Source organism: Haliotis rubra, unplaced genomic scaffold (assembly GCF_003918875.1).
Source record: "Haliotis rubra isolate DU_JTF1 unplaced genomic scaffold, ASM391887v1 Scf585, whole genome shotgun sequence".
NCBI lineage: Eukaryota > Metazoa > Mollusca > Gastropoda > Lepetellida > Haliotidae > Haliotis > Haliotis rubra.
In genome coordinates, this window is record NW_025767285.1 from 573,730 (window position 1) to 595,505 (window position 21,776).

The window sequence follows — 21,776 nt, forward strand, 5'->3', positions numbered from 1 at the left end:
CGGCCTCCTACAGTAAACTACTCCGTTGCATCCCGTTTCTTGGTTTGCAGTTGCTTCACGCAGCTAACATCACTGGCGGAAACATTACGTTTATGTTTTACGACGGTTAAAATGTGTCAATTCGACTCACAAGTTCTCAGCGACACGGTAACGTTCGCAATGTTTACATTCCCACAATGCAATCGTGGAATGTCGCTTGAGTACTCAGCTTCATCTGGATGTACTGATCTAAACTTACGTTGGTAGTAGAAATGCGATGTTCATATTGCCCCATATGGTTTACGTTAATGACAGATGTAATTAAAATAATTCTGAGAAGATATTTAATCCGAACGTAAACCGTTATCAAACTGTTATCATTTGTTTTTCTCTGGTAATGTTCGTCGTAACGTAGGGGGGCAGACACATCAATAGAACAGCGCGCCAGTTAGCCCTGTGCGAGGATTTTTAATTTAGGTCACCGACACCGTCGTTTGTTGTCACCCTTAAGTTAATCGTAATTATCCTTAGAAAGTATTAAATTTGGCATTTTAGAAAAGAAATACAGTTCGCTCTACCATCATGTATAGTGTAATAAAGCACACTTTCGCCCTGAACTATTATAACGTTAAAGCACTATAAAAACTATAATAGTTCAGGGCGAAAGTGTGTTTTTTTACACTATACATGGTGGTAGAGCAAACTGTATTTCTTAAATATTAGGAATAAAAATTGTATTATGCAAGCCTTTGGCGAGCATAATGCATAATTTTTATTCCTAATATATGATATTAATGATATGGAAACACACACGGTTAATAATCTCTTTATTATATAATGTCATTCTTAAAATTACTCTAAAAAAGGAATCAAATCGTACATGAATTTATTCGCATAAGTATACCTAGCGGTACACCAAGGTGAAGATCGTTCATGACGGCAGCATATGGTTGTGACTTGTCTCATGCTTAAAATAAGATCTTTCTGTCTTAAAAAGAACTACAAAATTGTGCTGTGTTTCTATTTTCATTGCGGGTAATCACCTCATCAATATCAGTTTTTGATACCTGACTGAATCGATTCGTCGTCTGTATTGTGATCAATAGATGAAATCCTTGGTGGTACCTTTCTTAGACAATTGCCTTTCAGTGGTGCCTCATAATCCCTACCTTCAGTTTGAACCAAGTACTCCGTTTCATGTTTTCAAAAGTCAAGTAACGACTCCAGAACCTCTGTCATCAATTCTTACAGAATCACCAATTTTGAGAATGGGGGCAGCCATATTTGTTTACAAACAATGTAAACTTGCGACAATGTCATTAATGAAATGTTAACATTTTAGGATTCGCATGGCGTGTATGGAGTTTTGTGAAAGTAGTTCGTGGATTGACGTAATTTGCATAGTTATCAGATTTGGATACCAAGTTTATCAGATTGCTTTATTGCACCGATAACACCCTCCATTTGATGATAAGCATGAATACCCCTCTCAGACACATAATACTGACTCCGGGTCAACCAGTCCTTGTTGTACCCATTAATGCTGAGTACCAGGCAGGGGGGGGACCAACAAGTACCATATTTTAACATCTTTTGGTATTACACGGCTGGGGATCAAACCTGCGACCTTTCGCTCTCACAGTAGTACTGGCTTACCAATGCACTGCAAAATGTTTTTCACAGAATAGCTTTCCAATGCCATATGTATTGTAAAATCTGTATAACAAGTTTAGGTGTTATGTGCATCTTTAATCTCTCATGCCTGAGATTGACCAGACTGACTTGATATAATATTTACTTTGATATACACACAATAGGATGTTCAAGCACACTTAGTGTCCATCACTTTCAAATGCCCCTTTAGTGAGAGATACCCCTTCACCATTAGTGAACCCTACCAAACAGTACTTGCTCCAACATTGCTTGTCACAGTTTATGACAACTCATTTGGATCGAGTTAGTTTGTGTGGCAGTCTGTAAATAATCAAGTCTGGACCAGACAGTCCAGTGATCAACATCATGAGCATCATTCTACACAATTGAGATATGATGACATGTGTCAACCAAGTCAGCGAGCCTGACAACCCGATCCCATTATTCACCTCTTACGACAAGCATGGGTTACTGAGGACCAATTCTAACCCCAGGTATTCATGGGTGAGACAGGAATAAATCATTTATCTAATGTGAAGGAAGGAGCAAGCAGGCAATATCGGAAAACTACATGGTGGAAATCATTCCCTTCAGCATAATTTTGCAGATTTTTGTATCTAGGCATTCAGCTATACATATATGAGAATACAACTATTACAAATATTACAGGTACGGAGTGAATTCAAATGTTTCATAAGATATGGTGGAGTAATCACATCACAGTGAACTACGTTGACTGTAGGCTGTCAAACAGCCAGATTAGGTATTAATTTCTCAAAACGACACTTCATATATGAAAGAAAACTGTGTGTCGACCTGGCCTGAATATACCAACCTCAGCACTCAGATATGCGTGAAGACAGCCACAAAGTAGAATATACCAACCTCAGCACTCAGATATGCGTGAAGACAGCCACCAAGTAGAATATACCAACCTCAGCACTCAGGTATGCATGAAGACAGCCACAAAGTAGAATATACCAACCTCAGCACTCAGATATGCGTGAAGACAGCCACAAAGTAGAATATACCAACCTCAGCACTCAGATATGCATGAAGACAGCCACAAAGTAGAATATACCAACCTCAGCACTCAGATATGCATGAAGACAGCCACAAAGTAGAATATACCAACCTCAGCACTCAGATATGCGTGAAGACAGCCACAAAGTAGAATATACCAACCTCAGCACTCAGATATGCATGAAGACAGCCACAAAGTAGAATATACCAACCTCAGCACTCAGATATGCATGAAGACAGCCACAAAGTAGAATATACCAACCTCACTCAGATATGATGAATATACAAAGTAGAATATACCACCTCAGCACTCAGATATGCATGAAGACAGCCACAAAGTAGAATATACCAACCTCAGCACTCAGATATGCATGAAGACAGCCACAAAGTAGAATATACCAACCTCAGCACTCAGATATGCATGAAGACAGCCACAAAGTAGAATATACCAACCTCAGCACTCAGATATGCATGAAGACAGCCACAAAGTAGAATATACCAACCTCAGCACTCAGATATGCATGAAGACAGCCACAAAGTAGAATATACCAACCTCAGCACTCAGATATGCATGAAGACAGCCACAAAGTAGAATATACCAACCTCAGCACTCAGATATGCGTGAAGACAGCCACAAAGTAGAATATACCAACCTCAGCACTCAGATATGCGTGAAGACAGCCACAAAGTAGAATATACCAACCTCAGCACTCAGGTATGCATGAAGACAGCCACAAAGCAGATCTTTGAATGTAGAGATTAATGCTTATCACATTCTATTGCAATGGATTGTTGGCTGAACCTTTTGTAAAACAACAATTTTTATTGTTGATAATTGCCATATTTCTGTTTACTTTTCCATACATAGAATGTGATTTTGAAACTTAATTAGAACATATGCCCTTTATAACTGATATACTGTTCAAAGCAACATTAAACCAATATTCACTTACTTACTAGAAATTTCTTACACAGTATTCAGTATTAGTAAGGAAAAGCTGACAACATATACTAAATTTAGAAAAAAATACATATACAGTCAAATCCCGATGAGTCGAATGCCAGTGTCTCGAATATTATGCATAACTCGAAATACCTGTCGGTCCCGACGATTCCCTGTTATAGTTGTCATCATTTGAATACCGGTTACACGAATTCGTCTCATAAATACACAAGATGACTCGAAAAGGAAAGTTGGTCCCATGAGATTCAAACAACAGCAATCTTGTATACATAAGCCGAAGTCAGTCAATGAGAAGTTGATTGGTGTAGCAAACTGATCCAATTAACAAACCAGCGCGGCTCACACCTTTCCGCCATTGACGGGTGAGTTCAAAAGGCAAATTAGTGATTTTACGGAAATCACTGTCTGTGCTAATCAGACTGGAACTGATAAGGTGCCCCTATTAGTGACATGGAAATCATTAGATAAACAAATGCTTAGGCAGAGGAATTAGGACTGGATCATCTTTTTTTCTACCCTCATAGACATACCTATGTCTCGAATACATGGATAAGTCGAATTTATTACTTGGTCCCCAGCGATTCGACTTATCGGGATTTGACTGTATTTGATATATGCAAAACAATGTCAAGGCTTTTGAGTTATATACAAGTGCTGATTTACACATACAATTCTTAAAGGTCACATGCAACGTAAAACACAACTTGGCAGATTCTGATACCTTTCGGTATGGACTTACCGAAACAAAGCGTCAAAAATGCAAATTCAACTTATAAAGTTGAAAAATAACGCGATGAAAAAAAACGCGCGAAATCGGAGTTCAAACATTTGACTAATTTTCCCCAGACTCTTCTGGGGAAAACGGGTTTCAACAGCTGGGCTGCGCTTATTACACGTGCGCAGTGAAGTAGGTTCGCGCAGCTTGGAAGCGGGTTGTCCGGTGAATGATCGGTGAAGGCTTTGGTGTGAGCTATTTTTCTAATGTTTTGTTGATATCTCACAGGCGCGAGCTTTTTATATGTTATGACAGTAAATTAACTGTTTTTATAATTTCATTGGTCTATTTCACCACACGTTCTTCTTACCGAGTCACTTTCTCAGTTCGATGCTTAAAAGCAATGCCATTATTTAGCGTTGACAGAATTTCCAACTGTGATATAGATATGTCGTTGTCACAGACAAAACTCAATGTCTTGTTTTATTGACACCTGTGTGTCTGCCTGCCTGTCTGCTAATGACAATATTCAATACACAGATGCTATCACTGACCACATGCAATTTGAACTTAACACCAATCAGGCTATACACCATAAACAAAATGCATTGATTTATGGCCCGAGTTCGGTCTCTGTCACATTATGTAATTACACAGACAGGCAGGCGTGATACTTGAACACATGACATGTTATGATGTCTGTTGATTGCAAAATGTTAGACACAAAAAATGAGCATGTATTTACAAAACCCAACATCTCTATATATACACACACAATGACCCGTGGGGGCATCTGCTAATGAACCAGCCGTTACACTTGAGTGCACACCAACCCTCTCTGACTGGGTTCGGTATCCCGGCTGCTTCGTTTCTTGGGAAGTAAACCCAAGTACACAATATTGCACTTTTGATTTGCGATTGTACGCTTATAATTTTGTTTATATGTTTTTCATAACCAGTAATGTATATTATATGTCATGAATAAGTGATAATTGTGTTTTAATTATGTTTGATTTTTTGGTTGCATGTGACCTTTAATAAACATTTGTATCCCTTAACATGCTTCAGAAGACCTTTTCTTTCAGGATGGGGTTCAGTAGCCTAGTGGTTAAAGCCTTCATGCGGAAGACCCGTGTTCAGTTCCCAACATGTGTACAATGTATTCAGCTAAAAGCTGTGTAAAACTAAACTCACTCACTCACTCTTTCAGGATGGACTCTCCGATTCGTCCTCGGTCCATCTCTTTTGTCCGCTTCTGTGCGCCTCTTCTGCAACCACCCTCCGTCTAGAGACAAGGCCTTCGAGCGGACAACCTACTATGAATTGCCATGGAGGAGTCCTAGTGGGATGAAGAGTGATCGCTATGACGTTGTCGCTGAAGTCAACATGGGAATAGCCGGGTCCTTCAACTACTTCTTCACAATCGATTCCAGGTGAGAGCCGTATGCTTTACTTCAAGGTCATTGAACTCCAAGTCCTTATTATAAGTTGGAACAGTATCACGGAGAGTAAATATGGTTTGTGCATCCCATGTTAGGTTTTCTACCCTAAGCCCATTAACTGGTTTATAACCTGACCTAGAGACACCAAGATCCCATGTACACCTCACGATAAGGCTACTACAAATATATCTTGCCAGCATGTTTCAGTTTGCCATTGTAAAAAGATCAGAACAAACTGAAAATTTATAGATAACAGCTGTTCAAGTGAGCCAAGGTTCATTGTCATTTGATGCTCATTGACTCGTAAACAACATGCAGTTTTATTTTGGTAGTGAGGTCCAAAAGATTCATTGTCCCCACTCAGATATCCATTAATCCCACCTGTTTTCTTTGGGATTTATTTTCCACCTCAGAAACTTATTTCCCACCCCGGCAAGATACATGATATTTTTTCAAGATCATCAGAACCAATCAGATATCAACATTCTGTCCTGGAGGTTAGATAAGGAAAGGTAGCTACAAGCATCAAACTTTCTGTTTGAGTGTCTCAGGTCCTGTGTTTTCTCAAACCTCAAGTAATGGCATGTAGGTTCTTCTTCGCTAGAGGCACGGCAATTTTATCATGTTTGAGGTTGAAAATGCATGCTTGGGTATGTCCCAGCACCAAAGGTAATTGTATCAGCCTTGATACGCATCGTGGTACATAATGACTTCCTTTTGAATATGGCTGTGAAGGGAGTATTTCTGTTCAAATACTTCTAAACACTTTCTAGTTTATGATGGGTGTATATGGATAACATCGTCCTCTAGTTTGCAGACTGATAAGGGATACAAAGCTTTCATTAACTTTTGCATAAAAACTTTCTAATTTTATTTGATTTCAGTGAAATCCCTGCTAATGCCGATGGTCAGGGTTACTTTCTTGTTGATCCAACCCTCCATCTAGGGTCAGACAATGTGGAGATAACTCTTGACTGCATCCAGTGTCAGACTGTCATTACCAAACTCCTTGGACCATTTTCCCAGTGGGAGAACCGACTACGAGTTGCCAAGGAAACAGGATACAATCTTATACACTTCACTCCAATACAAGAACTTGGTATTTCTAATTCCGCATACTCCATACGAGATCAACGAATTTTGAGCCCAGTGTACAACGATGATCAACAGTATTCATACAAAGATGTCAAAAATCTTGTAGAGACTATGAAGAATGACTGGCAAGTACTGGCGTTGACAGATTTAGTATTTAATCACTCCTCAAAGGACAGTCCGTGGGTGCTTGAGCATCCAGAATGTGCCTATAATTTGGAGAATGCACCTCATCTGGTACCACCGTATGTGTTGGACCGAATATTCCACCAGTTCAGTGAAGAGGTTGCTAAGGGCAAGTGGGTTTCTAAGGGTGTCCCTTCCACCATTGACAGTGAGAGTCAACTCCAGGTAAGGTTTTTAAAATGTTTTTAAGAACAAATGGACACGTCTAAAGTTATAGATAGTGTAACCTTATCAAAAACAGGAAGACCTATACCTACTAAAGTAACATGTGATGTTTCGTAGTTATAAGACTATTTTTGGTTAACTTTTTGTATGCCCTAATGTTTGGGTGTTTACTGAAAGTGTCACAATACTGTTTCATTCAACCAAAACATTGAAGAATGCTTTTTATCAACTGTACAGTGCCCATTCTGAGAGCACCTTTAACAACTTATTGCCATTGATCCCCAAGCAGCTACCGTATGTCACAGTGTATAAAGCGACCCCACTTAGAAGGCAAACCCATTGTATAAGCCTTCAAAACCAATGTTAATTCATATATAATGTGATCCTGAATGAAGTACATCTTCATAGCATACACAATCCCAGAATTTGTAATAGAAATATGTTAGTGTCCGATCAGTTTTTTAAAACAATCTTTGGCCACTTAGAGCTCCAGCATATGACACCATTTTGTATATGACGCAATATATATACTGAACAACATTAGAAACGCACCACACTAAAATGCACCGACGATGCTCAGATATCATGGGTACATTTCAGTCTGACCAACACTTCACATATGGTCTTTCATGGAGTAAAAACATATGACACAACAAATAGGATGATTATGTACTTCTTATTTGGATCAGGCAGCCAGAAATATGACCTTGATGGCTGTTTTTACCTGATCTAGTTAAAGTATGTATCACAGCAATGTGATAAATGTCTTAAAATTGAAACCTTACTTTCCCTATTTCTGGTTTTGCTTATATGCTTATGAGCAATAGAGGAGAAAACAAATGATTTCAGAATTCATTTGATCATTTTGTTTTTGTGTTGATGTTTGAAATCACCCAAGTTGAAAGGGTTACTCTTCTTCAGAAATAATTCAGTAAGTAGTGTATTGAAGATAACTGTCTCTGCTTTATAACCTGATTTGGCTGTTCATGTCTCACCCTTCATTCATAAGATTCAATAACAAATGGAGCTGAGGAAGAATTAATCATCCAGCTAGGAGTTACTGCTTGTTGGTGGCACAGATGGCCTACTTGTCTGAGGTGTGCAAATAATCATGTAGAGTTCTGTCCCTTTGTCATGTCAGGATCCATTTGATTTGGGTTCAAACCCAAAATTTACCTGACTACACAGAACCCAATGTAAGGAACTAAATTTACCTGTACCAGGTGTATGTGGACATGAAAGCAATGTTGCACTAAACACGACCATGCTGCTTCTTGTTCCATAGGTTGTCAGAGTTGAAACATTGCCTGCAGCCACTGTCTCATAAATTAGTGGCATTAATCAATGATGCATTGCTGTAAAATATAATAGGCACATGTATACATAAATCTTAAAGTAGTCAAAGTTTGATTACTTTAGCCTTTCCTACCACATTTACAAAAAATATGCTGTCATATAGTTTATATACTATTCAATTTGAAGCCATTTTTCATTTTACAGTAGATTGGCTGTGAGTAATAAACTTGTGTCAAGAAAGGATCATAATAAACAATAGGCAAAACTTACCTGAAATTTGGTTTGAAAATAATCTGTGTTTAAAAGATAAGGGCACTAAACAGATCCAATATGACTGGTCACATTGCAGGCAATACGTCATGTACTGTTAACTGAGGTGATTCAGCGCTACAAACTCCACGAGTTCTACACTGTTAATGTTGACAGCACAATGAAGGAATTCAAGAGGGGAATCGAAGGTGAGTTTCATTCAAGAATCTGTATTCTTGATCAGTGAAAATTTTCAACTAAAAGATAAATGCAAAGATTATTTACTTGTTCAGTTGCTTTCTGTCTGGTTATAGTGGGACTTCAGTATGATGTATCAGTTCATCACTTGCACTATTAATATTGTGTTAGTGTCATTTAATTAATCATGTACTATACCTCTCATGCATTGTGTGTGAGTCGGTGCTCATGTTATCAACCACTGGGTTTGCCTGGTCCAGACCTGGTTATACTTAGTCTGATTGGGGTGAAGCACAACTTTTTTGATAGAAAATAGCATGGTGTACCGTTTAAACAAAATAATGCATCAGACCTCGCACACACATGCCTGCACACAAACATACATGCATGCACTCACTCACATGTGCATGTGAGTGCCAGTGCGTGTGAGCACGCATGCACATACACACACAAAAGCCATTGTTAATAATTACTGAGCTCGCTGGAAATATGTACTCCATTAACTGAAATGAGGGTCAAAATCATTGCTTTGTCAATGATTGCACAAGCTCTGTGTGATTGAATATTTATCCATCCATGCAGAGAACCGTCTCATCTCTGACAGCATGGATGCCGTGGACATTCTTCAGGACCCCCCAGTATCGTCGGCTCAAGTCAAAGGTTGACATTAGCACTGCCCTGAAGCTCTTCAACATAGACAGGTAGACTATTCAGTGCTGTATTATCTCAATGTCAGAGAAATGCTATCTATAGTGTTTCTAGAGTTATCTATAAAACAAACAGACTTCAAAAGTAGAAAACTGATTTGTGTGGAAATAACATGTGTATCAAAGAGCTTTACCTGTAACATCAAAACACCAGAATACCCATCAGATGCTCTAACATAGATTTTTAACAGAATACCCATCAGATGCTCTGACATAGATTATTAACACACGTAGGATGAGCTTGATTCAAGGGATTGTTGTTAACAATGGGGGCAGGGCTTAAATATATGTTGGACAGAAACCCTGTATGAGATGGTTCAGTGTAAGCTGAGGTAAACATCAAGCACTGGTTTGTGTGGTCCAGAAATGAATATCTTCATGCTTCCTTCTTGTTTCTGGAATATTGCTGACTGTTATAACACCCCAAACTTGGATGAACAAACAAGAAACTTAGGATCTGACAGATTGCACCTTCAGTTTGTGTCATGAAGACCTCTGCCATGGTCTATTGGATATGGCACCTGAATGAAGAGCAGAACATCATTGGTTCTATCCATAGCCGCCTCATACCTAAAGACGTTAATAAATGGTACTTGTTGATGCCCTGCCAAATGCTCATCTTTAGGGGATAAAATGTGGATTTGTTGGCTTTGGAGTCTGTATGCTGTGTCTGAGTGGGGTATCCATGTTGAACAGTGACATGGTATCACTACATGGATTTGTCAGCTTTGGAGTCTGAATGGTGTGTCTGAGTGGGGTATCCATGTTGAACAGTGATATGGTGTCACTACATGGATTTGTCAGCTTTGGAGTCTGTATGGTGTGTCTGAGTGGGGTATCCATGTTGAACAGTGACATGGTATCATTACATGGATTTGTCAGCTTTGGAGTCTGAATGGTGTGTCTGAGTGGGGTATCCATGTTGAACTGTGACATGGTGTCACTACATGGATTTGTCAGCTTTGGAGTCTGTATGGTGTGTCTGAGTGGGGTATCCATGTTGAACAGTGACATGGTGTCACTACATGGATTTGTCAGCTTTGGAGTCTGTATGGTGTGTCTGAGTGGGGTGTCCATGTTGAACTGTGACATGGTATCACTACATGGATTTGTCAGCTTTGGTGTCTGTATGGTGTGTCTGAGTGGGGTGTCCATGTTGAACTGTGACATGGTATCACTACATGGATTTGTCAGCTTTGGTGTCTGTATGGTGTGTCTGAGTGGGGTATCCATGTTGAACAGTGTCATGGTGTCACTAGTACAAGCAGCCACACAAACACACACATGTACAGCCACTGTTTAGGTGTAATAACTATATGCAGTGTTAAGCCCTATTTAACCTCACCTTTGTGTTTACATTATCAACCATGGGTTCATCTGGTCCAGGCTCAACTGAGCTAGCCATGATCAAACTCTATACCGGTTGATACAATCAAAATAAACTCACACAAGTACTATCTTCAGTAACACCAGAGGCCATGTGGAGCTGTCATCAAGTTATTGTAAGTTTTTGTTCATAAATACTATCTCTATTCACAGTGAGGACAGTAACCGTGACAACAGGTATAAGTATCATGTGGTATTTCATTTTCTTTGTCAGGTCTAGATATTAGACTAACATCACTGTTTAGCTGATGACCTTTCTTCCATAAGCTCAAATGATCACAGATCAGAGCTTATTCATTGCACAGTACCGTTGTCCATCACTGTTGCTTTAACATTTCGATATGGCCATCATTATTTATTTTTTAGCTCACATGCTGTTAGCAATAGTTAAATTTACACAGGTGTTTTTCTGCCAACAAGTTGCATGTGCTGAAATGTTCTGTAATGATGCAGTGTTTTAAAATGATACATCAGCAAGACATTTACAATGCTTAATTTGAAATTCATATTTTCAAGCTGACAACTGATGTTGTGATTTTACCAAAATCTTATTCTGTTTCTACAGTGGCAGATTACCTGTGTTCAAATATACAATTATGGCCCCAAGTAGCTAAACTGGTAAATATCATCGCAGGACCATTTAGCTACATTTAATTGAAATTAATTTAACTTGAAACTGCATCAGTTAACAGTATATACGAGTATAGTATATACATGTAGTATATATATAGTTAGCATATACAAATTTTGATGATATCAGTATAAGCATGTCCATATTTCATTCTTTGTTTCCACTCTCCAGCCTGCCCAAAACTTTTGATCTAAAATGTTTTCTTCTCTCAATTTTCAAGTGTTCTAAAGGTTACACAATTTGTAAAAACAGTTATATATAATTTTTTAATTTTTATCTATTTTTTTTTTTTTCAAACACCTGTTCTCTTGCTGGTTGAGTTTGGAGATGAGAAATACAAAAATATTGATGGCGTTTTGGGTCACGGGCTTTAAGTGATATTCATACAGCACATGTAATTGATCAAGTCACTTTTTGTGAAGCAATTCTTAACCAGTGATAAGAGTTTATACAGTACATTTCACAGTTGAGCATCAACCTTAAACGGTTTCTAGTCTGAATGTTCTTTTTCAGTTTCCATGCCTGCACGGTAGCATTTTCTTGACTTATTTTTCTGAGCTTGCAAAATTATAGTGAATTGAATTGGTAGTAGACTTTTAGAGGTTTACTTTTCTCAAGTGCTGTACAATGCACACATTATGGTTGCTATGGGTATGAGTCTTTTTTTCAGTTTGGCTCTTGACTGCAATGTAGATGGGACAGAAATATTATCAACTTTATCTTGATGCATGGTTTTCCTGTGGTTGATGGTCATTGTGCCTGTCGCATCCTTTATTTTTCAACATCAGTGAATGCTATGGCTGTGGTGTTTGTGTTAGATGCCATAAAGGTGGGACCTTGGGAAGTGAATGTCATTAACAAAAATGTATAGTCTCTCAAAAAAAACAGTCTGAAAGAGGGCATGTAGTGATTGCTTCCTTACATAAATAATCGCAATCTGTTTCTTATATTCTTGTTTTGTTGTATTAGTCACGCCAAAGACACGGACTCCATTCCCCACATAGGGAAATCCTTGTCTGGTGTCCCCAATGGTAATATTGGCAAAATTTAGCAAAAATCTACATAAGGCCACACTTTCTCACTCTTGCTTTGATCATGTTAGCTTGAGCCTGTCTCAACTACAGGCACATCCACATCCACTGTGATGCTTTGCAACCAAGCTCCTCACAGTGATAAATCATGCCTTGCACTGTAACTTGAAAAGTCCATGAGAGCCACATGGTGTGACAGAGCTTGCTTCATAACATGTACATGCACACTGCTCACTTCTATGTAAACATACCTGGAAAGGGAGCACATTGATGAATGTCAGATTGATTTGTATTAGATACTATGTGCCACCACACATAGGTAATTGTTTTGTGTCATGATGCTCCAGAGTATGTCTCTCCACCCTTAAAGGGAGGGGAGAAATAATGTGTTTTGCTCAGTTACGTTGGTATGTCCAGGCCAGTACTGGACCTTACTAGCAACCTCTGTGGGTCATGAGAAATGATGTAATGGATGGTGGGGGTCAGACTCCGTGACTTGGTTGATGTGCTGTCAACATTGGCTGTCAGTGTTGATCAGCGTTCATAATGTCAATCAGGCCAATCAGTCAGAAAGCAAAAATCAAAGATTCAGAACAAATCAGAATGTTAAAGTTTATTATACCGCCAAGGGTGAAGATTCACATGACTGAAATTTTTCCAACGATAAATCATCACATAGTTTCTATAGCCTTACCAATCCAAATCAAACTTTAGGATGAGTAAAACAGTCATGTGCAATCACTGGATTGTCTGGTCCAGACTGGAATATTAATGTCCCACAGTCACTGTAACAAACACACAGAATATTGAAACTTTCGTGAAACAATATCTTGCTGACATTGATTGACATTTGTCATCTGTGCTCATTATTTATTAAAAAATTGACTCAGAAGTAAAACTCACAAAATGGTAGACATTCGTTATATGGTTTGACATTTGATGTTCAGGTTCTCAGTGTTTTTTTCCTATGTTTAAGGCCGGGTGCCCTCAACAGACAGGAAAGGATTTCAAAGTGCTGTGAGAGTTTACTTAACAGGCTGAATCATCTCAATGGTGCAAAGGAAGGGGAAATCGGGGAACACATCAAGGTCGCCGTCGACAACTTTGTTGCCAATGTAAGGTGGCGGTTTCTTGACCCGAATGGACCCAAGGTTGGAACTGTCACAGAAAAACAGCCCTTGATGTACAGGTCAGTGTAACACGTAACAGGCTAGATTCATTAGGGAATGCGTGTGTGCGTGCGTGATTGTGTGCGTGAGTGCATGTCGTTTTGTAATTTATGGCTAGGGGGGTGGTTATTATTTATTTCTTTTTCCTTTTCTTTTTTGTTTGGTTTTTGTTTGTTTGGGGTTTTTTTGGGGGGGAGCCACCCATTTTGTAGTGGAGGGGGTGTTCAGCAATTTTGTACATAAAATTTATGAAAAAATTATGAGGAGATGGGGTCACTGATTTTGTACTGACATTGGGGGGTGGGTGGTTGTTGTCGACTTTCCATAAAAATCATCACCACACAGAGGGCCCTGGTTCGATGCCCCAGATGGGTACAATGTGTGAAGCCCTTTTCTGGTGTCTCCCATTGCTGTAATATTGCTAAAAGCGGTGTAAAACCAAACTCACTCACTCACTCACTCACTCACTAACTAAGTGGCAGTGTACATGTCCCTCTGTTTCAGCTACTATGTGTGGCCGGTGTCTCACGGTGGGACAGCTGACAAGGCGGAACAGATGGTCACGTCAGGGGAGGGAGCCCATGTGATGGCAGTCAACGGATGGGTCATGGGGGGATGATCCTCTCCAAAACTTTGCAGAGGAAGGTAGGAGACAAGTCCTAAAACATGAGAGTTGTTTGAGTGCCTCTAGTGATGCTGGAGATAGTAAGTGAAGTGTTGTCGGAACTGTACATGTCATTACTGCCTGTCAGCACACTTTCCTAAATTATACCACCAATGTGATAAACATTGACTACTTTAGTCCCCAATTTATCCATATTAAGATGACAGGCAATGATGTAATGGCTATTCTGTTTGCTAAACCTCTCTCTCACTCACTCACTCAAGCACTTGTTATGAGAGTGTGTTTTTTGTAATGTGTAATATCACATTGATTAAGTGATTATTATTATGGGTCACAATGTTTAAAGTTTTGAGTGTGGGTTGTGGCTCACATCTCGCATATCATATATGTTCAATGGCAATAGTATTTTTAGCAGCACGCCTTTTTGATAGCACTTTAGAGTTGACTCCCTTGGCAATCTTGTTTATTTACGGCTTTCATCATGCCGTGTGTTCCACATGATTCGAGAACATTCTGAGTGGATAATGAAGCTGCCTAGCTTTGCTAGAATGCTCGAGAACTGTGTAAGAGCTATATAAAGGCTGGTGGTTGTGTTGTGCATCAGACTTTTCACAAACGTGCTTGCCTGTTCAACTGTTGTCATTGTAAACAACCTCCAATCAGTATATCTGCTCTTACTGTAAATGTCAAGACTCTGGTGAGTTACTATTTTATGTTTGTGACCCAATATTATAGACTTGTCTGTGTTCTATTTTGCTGGTTCAAAGGGGACTCTTAAACCTTTTGTCACAGCAAATTATTAACCGTAACAAAATCAAACATTCACTCAAACATTCACTCAACCACTCACTCCAAATGTGATTATGCCTCTACAGTGACTGTATAAAGATGATTCTGTTTTGATGTTAAGTATATGATTCCTTTTCACCAGTCGATACCCAGCTACCATGCACAGCAGCTTTGTTAGGTTTATAATCATTCCGTTTATATTATTCAAAGGATCCATGGTGTATCTGCACGAGAACTGTTAGCATGGGGAGACAGCGTGAAACTACGCTATGGACAGAAACCAGAAGACTGCCCCTTTCTGTGGAATCACATGAGGGATTATGCAGAGACAACTGCCAGGATCTTCCATGGTGTGAGACTGGACAACTGTCACAGCACACCTATACATGTGGCTGAGGTAGGGATCCAATTGTACCACCTACAACCACAACCTGAAGAAACCTGACCCAGCCTACCTGATAAAACCTGCACTGACCTGTCCAAACCAGATCTGGCTGACCCAGCCCCACCTTACCTAATAAAACCTGCACTGACCTGTCCAAACAAGATCTGGCTGACCCAGCCCCACCTTACCTGATAAAACCTGCACTGGCCGGACCCAGTCCCACCTTACTCCACAAGACCTTAACTGATCCATCATGACCGCAGCTCACCTGACCAAACCAGACCTGACTCACCTGACCTGACAACCCAAACTGGCCAAATCAAACTTGGCCTCACCTGACCTGATATGAAACAACCTGAACCAGCCCCTACTTGCCTGACTGGGCTCTAACTGATATGAAAAAACTCAACCTTACCCAACTCAGCCTGACCTATGACAACCTGAACACCAGTGGCTATTGGACACCGCTTGACATCACCAGTGGAACCTAAAAAAAAAATGTGAGGTCTTTTACCCCATGCTTCTTTTACCCAAAGTGACCCCCTTCCAACCCATGTTGTTCTGTATACAAATACTTGCTTTATACATGGTGGTATATGTTAATTACCAGTAAAGGGAAACATTGTTCCTGACTTTTTGTCTTGTAGTACATGTTGGATGCTGCTAGGAAGGTGCAGCCTGACCTGTATGTGATCGCAGAGTTGTTCACTGGGGGCGAGCACCTTGACAATCTCTTCATCAACAGACTGGGCATCAACTCTCTCATCAGAGGTAACTATAGGGGCAGATTGGGCCATATGTAGCAAGGCATCACAATTTGCAGTACAGAGTTGAGTCCCTTAGCTAATATAGGATCTGTTCATCTTATCTGAATCCCAGTTTTGCCCTTATTATAACCCTCAAGCTTGAGGATTTCACCACAAGTGGTAAAAGTCTACGTCTGGTATCATTTTGGACTTTCCTCCTTAATCAAGCTAATGTTTAGAAATGTTACATAATTTGATAATGATATAAAATGTAGTCCACATATTCTTGGAAGTGAAATCAGTATCATGTTACTTTAAATGTATTACACAACTTGCATTTGAAATATTACAAGTATTTAATTTTCACATTTTGCCAACTGATCCTGACCTAACAGAATTTTTTAAAATGTAGCCTACTCAAGTTTATATTTATTATGATTTTGACCGTCCAAAATATGTGGTCAAACAATAAAGGAAAACTGTTTCTACCATGACATAAGCTCTTGATGATTTATTACAATGGGATATTCCATATTGATGTTATCACTCCTATGTTGTGTTCCAGAGGCACTGACAGCCTGGGACGCCCATGAAGAAGGTAGGCTGGTTCACCGATATGGAGGTGTCCCAGTTGGGTCATTTGTCCAGCCCCGCGTCCAGCCCCTAGTGCAAACAGTGGCTCATGCTATCTTCTTTGATCAGACTCATGACAACCGAAGTCCAATAGAGGTGGGTTTTATTTTTGTGATTAAGGTAGAATACGATTTGATAAAGGGACTATACTCCCAATATCTTGAGAGTATTTTGAGTCAAGGTCATTAAGATAAATAGCCTATCAATACCTGTCAATGGAATGAGGTCAAAGAGTCAACTGTGATATGGATTCTGCCATGATGCCCAACAAATGCACATATATTTATACAACACAGTTAACCATTTTCTGTTGATATAAACATTTTGAGCAATTATTATATGTGTTTGAAACCATTGATTCAGACAATGATGTGCATTACATTTTTGGCACTTATAATGTGAAAAAGAATAAGTACACATGGAAATGTAATGTTATTTAAAGGATACAGATTAAAGATGTGGATTTTGATTGTCTGTCTCCACAGAAACGTTCTGCTTACGATCTCTGGCCGTCTGCTGCCCTAGTAGCCATGGCATTCTGTGCAACAGGAAGTAACAGAGGATACGACCAACTTGTCCCTGAGCACGTAAGTCTGGGAGTGTGTTTAACCCCTGATGATCATAGAGAGGAAGTGAAGTGTTGTAGGACTGTACATGTCATTAGGTCCTCTCCGATATGCAGAAAAATGTGTATGAAGTATCATAGTGTGGGGAAAAGATTATTTTATCAAGGAAACATTGGTATGCTATGAACTCACACTACTTGAAAATCCTATTTACCCTGTTTGTCAACCAATCAGACTGTGTACCATATCCTCTTTGTCCACAGATCCATGTAGTGAAGGAGAAGAGATTGTACCCATCCTGGACAGAGGCCGACAACCCAGATGCCAGCCACATGAACAAGACATTCGGCATCACATCGGGGAAGAGGATGTTGAACCAGCTCCACTATGAGATGGGCATGAATGGATTCACACAGGTAGCTATATGGAGGTGGTGTGTAAACAATTGATTCTGGACCAGACAATCCAGTGAGCATCTTGAGCATCAATCTGCGTAGTTGGTATAAGATGACATGTCAACCAAGTTAGCGAGCCTGACCATCTGATCCTGTTAGTCACCTCTTACGACAAGCATGGGTTACTGAAGACCAATTCTAAACCGGATCTTCATGGGTGGTGATAGAAGGAAGCATCACCAAATGGTTATCACACAACATGCTGTATAATCAATGTAGGACCACGTTACTGGGAGATTTGATGGCTCTAAACAGAAAATCATACTGAATGTGCAGAAGGTTTCAGAAGTAACACCTGGTCTTGCAGCCAGAGCCTGTAATTGTTATTGACATCTTCATTGATCACAAAGAATAACACTTTTCCTAAATCTTGGTGTCCTTTAGATATCTGATTCAATCCTGAATGGAAGGACCAAGTGATCATGTTGACTGGATCCACATGGATCAGCTGCTCATTGGTTGGTCGGTTTCTTCATCATGTTGTTTTATTCATGATTTCAGGTGTATGTTGATCAGATTGACCCTGCCATTGTGTCGGTGACCAGGCACAACCCACGAACCCACGAGTCTATAATCCTGATATCCCACACAGCATTCCAGCACCCTGACAACCCTGACGAGACAAGATACATCCGACCCATCACCGTAGAAGGTGCGACTCCATAGTTTAACATGATAGTCTGTGAGAGTGTACTGTATATGTGATCCAATTTGTGTTCCATATTTTTTAAGGTAATATTTGACATAAAAATAAAGGTTGACCCTAGTCCAGTAATATATACACTATATGTATACATGATTTGCATACAGGATGGCTCAAATTCAACAATACATCTTGCATTGTCATTCTCAACCTCATGTGCATTCTTGGTAGGAATTGGTGTCCAGGATGATGGTCGTAACATGTGATTAGGTGATCAGTCGGTTTCTTGGCTGCTTGTCATCTTGCCCTGATCGTATGGATCAGTGGTAATAATATTAATCACTGGATTGCCTGGTCCAGACTTGAAAGCTGGCCCCAAATAGTAGCATTAATCAGCTGTGATGGTCTGTGAAGTGTACTATCAGTGTCGTTGCCATTGTAAAACACTGTGGCAGTGATGGAAGTATACAGCTTTCAGGTTCTCTCTATTTAGTGCAATTCACAATTCATTATTCAATCTGCAGTTATTTGTGTATATCATGTAGCATCTTCCTACACAGGGATGATCGAGGAGATTATATTTGAGGGTCGTATGCGCTGTGCAAAAGGTTACACTTACGAGAAAAACAAAGACTTCATCAATGGGCTTCCGCAGTATTACCTTGAACTCCGAGAGCATGTGAAGGTCGAGAAGAGTGGTATGGTGAAGGTCAAACAGATGGGCGACAAGATGGAGGTGTCGTTTGTGTCCTTCACTCCTGGCAGCGTGGTTGCATTCAGGTGAATCATAAATATATTATATAAACAGTAGCAGGAATAACTTGAGACCTGACATACAGTGACTGCCTTGAGAGTGTTGTACAAGTTCCAGATTTAGTCATGTTAGTGCCCTGAACAAAGTACTGGCGCAGTTGGGGGTGGGGGGAGTGTTGTCGATGAGTGTGTTGAGCAATGAATTAAATATTTTTGGTTTAGAGATCCTTAGACTCTCTCGTTCTAGCCAGTGTGAAACAGAAAAGAAAGAGAAACTGTAAATTAATAAGGAAATGTTTCAAATTTGTATGTTTTAACAAATTATAAAAGAAGGCTTTCTAAATTGTACTAAACAAAAATGTTTAAAATATTTGAAAAATAAAGCCTGTTTAGTGTGTAAAATACAACTCTATTAAAATAGGAAATAATCGGATATGAATCTTAACCTAACCTGACTGCAATGTTCTTGACATACGAGGAGGTCGCTACTATACCAGCAATTAGAAGTGTATTTGGTCCTGCATCTATGAAGCACTGCCATTACTTGAAATCTTTTGGTAATTTGTCATCTCCATTTAAAAACAAAATGTGATGATTTTTATGACATCCTTGTATAGATCATCTCTACGGCAACCAGCCAAGAATGCCATACTGGAGATCCGAAGAGGCCTTGGTCAGTTCGGCTACTTGATGCGATCCTACAGTGGACACACCATGTTTGATGAGTCGTGGGATACGTCCAACTTCCGAGCCATCGTCTCCCATCTGTCTCTAGCCGATCTCAACCGCGTTCTGTACCGAGTGGAAGCAGAGGAGCGTGATGATGGCAACGGGTTTGGATCCTACCACATCCCCAACTATGGGGACCTGGTCTACTGTGGACTGAGAGGTGAGGGAGGGGAGGTCAGCTGAGGGTACAATTCTCCTAACTACATATCAGCATGATTAGATCCAGACCATTCTCCTCAAGAATAATTACAATCAGTTAATTAGGGACTACTGACTCATGGTTTTCCGAATTTAATCCCAAACAATGCCCAAATGTGGCAATTAACCAAAATATCAAAATAAAATGATCACAATTCAGTCACTTAATATATTACTACATTGTGACATTACTATTTCTAATGTTTACCTTTCAGTGGAGTAGCAAAGTTAGAAAGGTGGATTTGATAAGAAGTGGTTAAACTGGTGTAGCCTTATGGTTATTTGGATTAGTCTGATAACAGATATGACCTAATGAGCCATGCAGTCTTCACTGTCGTTTGTGACATGTCTCCCCAGGGATAATCTCACTGTTGGCTGAGATCCGACCTCAGAATAACCTTGGTCATCCTCTGTGTGAAAACTTGCGGTCAGGGGACTGGCTTGCTGACTATATTGCCAACAGGCTCAAGGTGCATCAAGGGACAGAGCATGTATGTATGATATATGTAGCAGTTTAGTTGGAATGTGTGAATGTAATGATTGGGTGTCCTGGTACACCATGGTGTCAGGCACAGATTTGCCCAACACAGACTTGATGATCTCCATGTCCTTGTGGTATAATTATGTTGACGATGTGTTGTCACAACCTTTCACCCTGGAGACAGTTACAAACGTGTGGTTATAGTGTAGGTTTATGTTACAGTACTACATCTTTGTTTTATTTAGGGGAAGTCTAAAGTTAAAGCTTAAACATAGGAGATGTCACTGTTCGGTTTTTGGCAAAGGTAATTACTGTCATGCAGTGATAAGTTTTGGCACACAGCATCCTTTCTCTCACTTTGTGATTATGGAAGAGAACTTTATTCTGACAATGAAATAGATTTATCTCATCGTTTTGTGTCATATGTGTTCTTTGTGGAGAACTTTAGCCAGTTATGTTATCAACAGTAAGGTATATGTTTGCACAACACAGTTGTTATTGTCCCCCGCCTCAACGTGGAACGAGGGACTATGTATTCAGTGGCGTCTGTAGATACGTCCCGATTCTTGTTATCTCATGAACTGTTGTACCCAATGTCTTCAAATTTGGTGACAGCCTACATTTAGGGATTACCCAGACACCAGTCGATTAGGGTGACCTTGACCCTTATCTTCAAGGTCACCACGATACTTTGACCACTTTTCAAACTTATTTAAATGCGATATCTCATAAAACATTGCACCCAATGTTTTCAATTATGTCGACAGCCTACATTGGGTGATTATGCAGACACCAGTCATTTCAGGCATCTTGTATGTGACCAAAAAATAAAAAGTAGTAAATATAGATATTCCATTCTTTAGCGGTGAGGGACATTGCCATATCAG

The 21,776-nt window shown here is 39.7% G+C and overlaps 1 protein-coding gene across 1 annotated transcript in view; it reads left to right on the top strand.

Moving 5' to 3' along the window:
• The window catches only part of LOC124254862 (glycogen debranching enzyme-like), a 40,321-nt gene that overhangs the window by 6,501 nt on the left and 12,044 nt on the right, over positions 1 to 21,776 (top strand). Inside the window, 17 exon segments of the mRNA XM_046688716.1 lie at positions 5,545 to 5,767; positions 6,661 to 7,219; positions 8,865 to 8,973; positions 9,545 to 9,594; positions 9,596 to 9,663; positions 13,694 to 13,906; positions 14,391 to 14,496; positions 14,498 to 14,552; positions 15,531 to 15,697; positions 16,333 to 16,456; positions 16,997 to 17,160; positions 17,550 to 17,651; positions 17,894 to 18,046; positions 18,587 to 18,737; positions 19,289 to 19,508; positions 20,099 to 20,370; positions 20,766 to 20,899. Of these exon segments, the coding sequence (XP_046544672.1) occupies positions 5,545 to 5,767; positions 6,661 to 7,219; positions 8,865 to 8,973; positions 9,545 to 9,594; positions 9,596 to 9,663; positions 13,694 to 13,906; positions 14,391 to 14,496; positions 14,498 to 14,552; positions 15,531 to 15,697; positions 16,333 to 16,456; positions 16,997 to 17,160; positions 17,550 to 17,651; positions 17,894 to 18,046; positions 18,587 to 18,737; positions 19,289 to 19,508; positions 20,099 to 20,370; positions 20,766 to 20,899 (2,870 nt within the window).